Source organism: Chrysochloris asiatica, unplaced genomic scaffold, assembly GCF_000296735.1.
Source record: "Chrysochloris asiatica unplaced genomic scaffold, ChrAsi1.0 scaffold00106, whole genome shotgun sequence".
NCBI classification, from domain to species: domain Eukaryota; kingdom Metazoa; phylum Chordata; class Mammalia; order Afrosoricida; family Chrysochloridae; genus Chrysochloris; species Chrysochloris asiatica.
In genome coordinates this window covers 7,322,385-7,328,954 of record NW_006408624.1, presented here as the reverse complement: position 1 = coordinate 7,328,954, position 6,570 = coordinate 7,322,385, and the positions used below count along the sequence as shown (strand labels likewise).

Below are 6,570 nucleotides of genomic sequence, written 5' to 3'. Positions count from 1 at the left end.
GAATCTACTCTACAGCAGTAGGCTTGATTTATGGTATGGATAACTCAGTTCCAGATTCAAGTCTCTTAAAAAAACAAACAAAAATGTTTTTTCCTTGAATCCATTCTGACTCATAGCATCATAGCAACCCTTTTTTTTTTTTTTTTCATAGCAACCCTTTAATACAGAGTAGGTTTCACTTTTATATCTATGTTGGCTCAGTATCCTTTACATTGTCTTTTTTTTTTTTTTTTTTTTTCATAGCAACCCTTTAATACAGAGTAGGTTTCACTTTTATATCTATGTTGGCTCAGTATCCTTTACATTGTCTTGATTTCACCTAGAACAACTTCAACTTTAACTATAAGACTGCTTGTGCAAATTTTATTTGACTTCTACCTCCTCTACTGGTTTGGAAACACTTTGAGGAGAGACCTGGTGGGCTGATAGGTGTTCAGTACATATTGGTTGAATAAATGCTTAAATGATTGGATGTTGAAAATTGAGTTTAAGGGAATGCTGAGGAAAAGATTCTTGGGTATGGACACAGGAATACAGCCAAGAGTGGAGGTTGTGAGAGAGTTGTGGGGAAGATGTGTGGTAGCAAGCATGCTATTATTGTACCTGGAGAGGAAGTAAGGGACGGCCTTCTTAACTCAAGTCAGATTTTGAATAAGCACCTTTCCTGTTTTAGAGAGAACACTGATAAGTTACAAAGAAAAGAGTTGAATTTGAATCCTGAGAAAGAAATTTAATCTGTTCTCCTTTTGGAGAGTGGCTCAATTTCCTCAGTTTTAAAGGGGATACAATTCCCTGTCTCCTGGGATTGCTGTGGGGTTCAATGAGTTCATGGAGGTGAAAGTCTCCAGCACAATGTCTGACTTATAATAGATGCTCAATTAATGATATTTTATTCTGAATCTGAAACCAAGGGCCTATGTTTTGGCCTGGGAGTAGAAGCAAGATGAAATAGAGAAGAAAACTGAGACTGCTCACTTCAGCTAGGCAAAGTTGAGTTAATTATACAGTGTGCATGATTTGGGTTCTGACATAAATCACCTTGTGGTTAAACCATCTTACACTGATGGTTGAGTGAAAGTCAGTGGCAGAGGTATGTGAAGTAAGGTTGCCAGTCCAACACTCCAATCCACCAACTTGGATGGTGGCAATAGATGAATCCAGAAGTAACTTCTGGAAGCCCCCTATCTCACTGAGACAATGGTGGTGGTTGTATGCCACCAAGTCAGTTGTGCTCATAGTGACACTGTGTAGACTTTCTGAGGCTGTAAATCTTCACAGAAACAGAAAGCTTCATCTTTCTCCTGCGCACTGAGACTTATAGTACTTTGTTATACAATTGGGGACTAGGGTGTGGATAATATAAGTGCTTGGGTACCAGAAGCCATTTTGATCACTTCAAGCTACCTTATTATTAACACATGCCTTGGAAACCAATGGTTGTAGTTTCCAGGGACAGAGGACATACAGTTAATTTGTTTTCCCCTGACATTCATGTCCCTTTCAGGTGTACGAAGGATCCAGGACAATGGCTGATGCTCATGATTTGGAGATGGAGAGTATGAATCCAAATACGGAGACAGAGATGAAAGAAGCGATGGAGGAGGAAGAAATGAGAGAGGATGGGGGAGGTAAGGCTCCCTCCAAAGATAAAAAGGTCCACAGGATTGTCTCAAAATGGATGCTTCCTGAACAAGTCCGAAGATCGTACTTGGATAGAGCTAACTGCTTCCCACCCCCTGTGTTCATCATCTCCATCAGCCTTGTTGAGGTAAATGTGGGCACTAGCTTAAGTTCCTAGAGTAATGCCAGCACACTCTAAGGTTTGATCTAGATCTACATAACAGATTGGAAAACATTCAAGAAGAGAGCTTATTGGGGGCAAGTACAGGAGTCCTGCTGTGGCGCTCTGGGTTAATGCACTGGACTGCAAGGTCAGTTTAAATCACAAGGTCAGCGGTTCGAGCTCACCAGCCGTTTCTTGGAAACCCTATACAGGTCGCTATGGGTCGGAACTGACGTGACGGTACTCACCAACAACAACAGGAATCCTGGTGTGGCTCTGTAGGATAAGCACTAGACAGTTAACCAAAAGGATGGCAGTTCAAACCACTTCTTAGAAACCCTATACAGAATTGCTATGAGTTGGAATCGACTTGACAGGACTTAACAATAACAGCAGCAGCAGACATAGAACCTTCCCCTTATCCTCTCCAGAACTCCCCTCAGGATTTCCTATGCTCCCCATTACTTTCAACCAAGGGTTGAATTTCATTTTTCTAATAAATCCCCTGCAGAGCAGTGACTAATTTCAATGGTTGTTTCGTTTGAACTGATGGAAGACTTCAAGATCAAGTAATCTTGGGGTTGCAAATTAGACTGAACTCCTGAGCCCACTTTTATTCATTGGTAAGGTCTGTTTGGAGCCATATGCTTAGAAGATGCATTGATGCAGTGACTGCAGCTAGAGGCTGAAACAGAGCAATGATTGTTAAGGATGGCGCAGGACCGCTGTACATGGGGTTGCCATGAGTAGGAACCAACTTGATGTCACCTCAGAACAGCAACAGCTTCCAAATTTCAGTAGGAAAAAAAATGAGATTCTCTAATTATATCTACTTTGGGCAAGGGAATGTGAAGTTGTAGCATGAACTGTGTTTTCAGACTCTGATTTCCTTAGTCCTTTTGTTTTCCAGAAAGAATGCAAGGTCCAGAAAGGTGGACTGACTTGCTCACAGTCACAGAGTTAATGACTGGGCTTCTCATGAGTCTCATCACACTAGCTTTTCCCCACACCCTGAGGTCTCATAAAGGAATTGGCAGAGTATGGGGCATTAAACCAAACCCACTGCTCCAGTCCCCAGAGGAGCAGGATTGGTAAAGTAGAGTGTCTGGGCTCAAACATAGAAACAACTGGGAGGATGGTGCAGGACCAGGTATAGTTCTGTTTGGTTTACATCGGGTTCCTAAGAGTCAGAACTGACTTGATGGCACTTAACAACAACAACACTGCTTTCAGGTGGATGCATGTATTACAGAGTAGAACGGCTCCATGGGGTTTTTGGCTGTAATTTTTACAGAAACAGATCATCATTCCATGGTGATGCTGAGTATGTTCCAACTGCATATCTTTTCATTAGCAGCTGAGTGTAACACCCAGGAACATTTCCGGGACATTCCTGTTGTTGTTGTTAGGTGCCATCGAGTTGGTTCTGTTTCATAGTGACCCTATACACAATAGTATGAAACACTGCCTGGTCCTGTGCAATCCTCACAATTGCTGTTACGTTTGAGCCCATTGCTCAAGGACCTTAGCTCTGGTAGCGTAGTGGTTACGAATTGGGCTGTGAACCTTAAGGTCAGCAGTTCAAAACTACCAGGTGTTCCACCGGACAAAGATGAAGCTTTCTGCTCCCGTAAAGATTTATAGCCTCAGAAACCCTGTACAGGGTCGCTATGAGTTGGAACTAACTCCACGGCACATAACCAACCAACCAATTCTCACTGATGCCTCAACGTCTTTATCAGGGACCAGGCCCCTGACGGCTCAGATAAAGATGATCTTATTTCAGATAAGCATCTGCTTTGGATAGGTATCTGAATTCTTTCTGCTCTTCAGTACTTAATCTCATGTAGCTCTGGTAGCGTACTGGTTACGAATCGGGCTGCTAACCTCAAGGTTGTCAGTTCAAAACTACCAGCTGTTCCGTGGGAGAAAGATGAGGTTTTCTGCTCCCATAGAGATTTGCGGCCTCGGAAACCCTGTGCAGGGTCACTATGAGTCAGAACCGACTCCACGGTACTTAACAACAACAACATTTGCTCTCCATGTTAACTGCTTTGGTTGGCCCAGCTTATCTTTTCACAAAGGCCATGGCAGGAGTCCTGGTGTGACTCTGTAGGATAAGCACTGGACTGTTAACTACAAGATCAGAGGTTCAAACCCAGCAGCTGTTTTTCAGAAACCTTATCCAGGTTGCTATGAGTCAGAACCAACTCCTCAGCACTCAACAACAACAACAATGGTAGGCTACAGTTCACCCTGTGCATGGACTAGCCTACCTATGGTCCAATCAGTGTGGGGGTGGGGAGAGATTTGCGTAAGGACACAGATCAGAGTACCAGGTGCTACAGACAAGGTAATTTCCTTGGAAGCATCATGGAGCAGGTGCTGAGATACCTGCCTCTCACAGACAAGTCAATGCACTGATTTTTTGTTTTAGAATAATTTTAGATTTGTGTTGTTGTTGTTATGTGCCATCAAGCCGGTTTCAAGTTATAGCAACCCTGTGTACAAAAACACTTCTTGGTCCTGACCCATTTTCACAATTTTTGTTATATTTGAGCCCATGGATGCTGCCACTAAATCAGTCTATCTATCTCGGGGGCCTTCTTTTTTTTCTGAACCTCCACTTTACCAAGCGTGATGTCCTTCTCTAAGGACTGATATTTCCTGAGAACAAAAGTCTTGCCATCTTTGCTCTAAGGAGCATTCTGGTTGTACTTCTTCCAAGACAACTTTGTCTTCTGTCAGTCCATGGTAATTTCAATATTCTTTTCCAACACCATAATTCAAATGCATAGATTCTTCCTTGGTCTTCCTTATTCATTGTTCAACTTTCACATGCATATGAGGTGATTGAAAATACCATGCATGGCTTGAGTCAGGCACACCTTAGTTCTCAAACAGACATCTTTGCTCTTTTTTTTTTTTTAAAAAAAAAGATCTTTTGCAATAGATTTGCCTAAGCAATATGTCTTTGATTTCTCTTATAAAAAGTTTTTTTAATTAATTTTTTTTGTCTTTTGATTTCTTGACTGTTGCTCCATGAGTGTTGATGGTAGATCCAAGCAAAATGAAGTCTTTGACAACATCAGTTTTTTCTCCATTTATCATCGTCCATTTGTCAAGATTTTTATTTTATTTACATTGAGTTGCAATCCATATTGAAGGCTGTTGTCTTTGATCATTATCTGTAAGCATTTTAAGTCCTCTTTGCTTTCAGCAAGCAAGATTGTATCATCTGCATGTCATATCATATCAGGGGTATTTGGTATCCACATGACATCACTATTGATAATAACGGTATTTACTTGGTTATTCTAATGTTTGACAAGTTTTTTCACTGTAAAGACACTATTTCCCCCTTTCTCTAATCTGTTATTTGCAAGTGAGCAGTGACTTAATTTTACACTAAGCTGTAAATGAAGGAGCCAGTGGTGGGAGTGGTAAGATGAGGACAGTGGGTATTTGAGATGAGGGAAGACAGAGAACTTTGTGGCAAAGAGCCAGGTATAAAAGAGTAGGAGTACAGGTTTGGAAAAAGTCTCCTTTACATTTTTGCCTACGTCTGCTGCTAAGTAGTGGAGAAAGTAGGGTATGAGTACAATGTGGGATGGTGAGAAAATCCTAGTCATCTTGTGGGTGGTCCCCTTGAGAGTCACTGTGTATGAATTTATTTGGGTCAGTGTCTAAAGAAGGAGAGGTTCCTAGATGGCACAAATAGTTTACACTTCTCGACTAACCTAAAGGCTGGTGGTTTGAAACCACCCAGTGGTACCATGGAAGAAAAGCTCAGTAATTTGTTTCCTTAAAGATTATAGTCAAGAGAACCTTAGCAAGTTCAGTACTACTCTGTAACACATAGTGTCGCCATGAGCTAGAAATGTCTGATGGCAGTGGGGTTTTTGTATTTTGTATTTTGTTTTGCCTGGAGGAGGGTTAACATTTATGTCTGCCTCTCCCTGTCAGCTGGCAGTGTTTATTTACTATGCTGTGTGGAAGCCTCAGAAACAGTGGATTACCCTGGACACAGGCATCTTGGAGAGCCCCTTTATCTACAGTCCTGCCAAAAGGGAAGAAGCCTGGAGGTTCATCTCATACATGCTGGTGCATGCTGGGTAAGGATAATGTCTGAAGGCATTATCACTAGAATTCATTATCACCCCTAACGTTGTATTGATAAAAGCATTTTCATGTCCACAACTTTGATCTTTATAGCATCTCTATTGTAATACTAAGTGCTGTTGAGTTGGTTCTGACTCATAGGGACCCTGTATAGGGTTTCTGAGGAGTATAGCTGGTGGATTTGAACTGCTGACCCTACAGTGCCACACCAGGACTCCTAACAATTCTAGGAGGCAACTATTACTTTTACCATTGTACACCTGAGGCTTAGGTGCTGGTCACACATCTAAGTTGCAGAGCTAGGACCAGAATCCATATGACTTACTCTAGGTCCATTGTACTTTATGCTGCTTTAGCATTGTCTGATAGTGGTATTTACTTAGGAATATGAATGGAAGAGACCAAACCATTACAAAGCCAAAATCATGTTCCCCAAGTTTCTGATGTTACACATTTCCTAGGAGTCTCTGGGTGGTGCAAATTGTTAATGTGTTTGGCTGCTAACAGAAAGCCTACCCAGAGGCACCTTGGGAGAAAAGTCTGGCAAGTTACTCTCCATAAAAGCAACCACTGAAAATACTATAGAAACTGTCACTCAATTCACACACAAAAAATGAACATAAATAAGTAAAGGAACCATCAGGGAATAAAAAGAAAGAAAGAAA

General features: G+C 41.6%; 1 protein-coding gene across 1 annotated transcript in view; it reads left to right on the top strand.

Annotated features, from left to right (window-relative positions):
• Nucleotides 1–1,525: 1,525 nt before the first annotated feature.
• RHBDL2 (rhomboid, veinlet-like 2 (Drosophila)) overlaps nucleotides 1,526–6,570 on the top strand; it is a 35,851-nt gene continuing 30,806 nt past the window's right edge. The window contains exons 1-2 of the mRNA XM_006867565.1: nucleotides 1,526–1,768; nucleotides 5,750–5,898. Of these exons, the coding sequence (XP_006867627.1) occupies nucleotides 1,526–1,768; nucleotides 5,750–5,898 (392 nt within the window). The remainder of the gene's footprint in view (nucleotides 1,769–5,749; nucleotides 5,899–6,570) is intronic.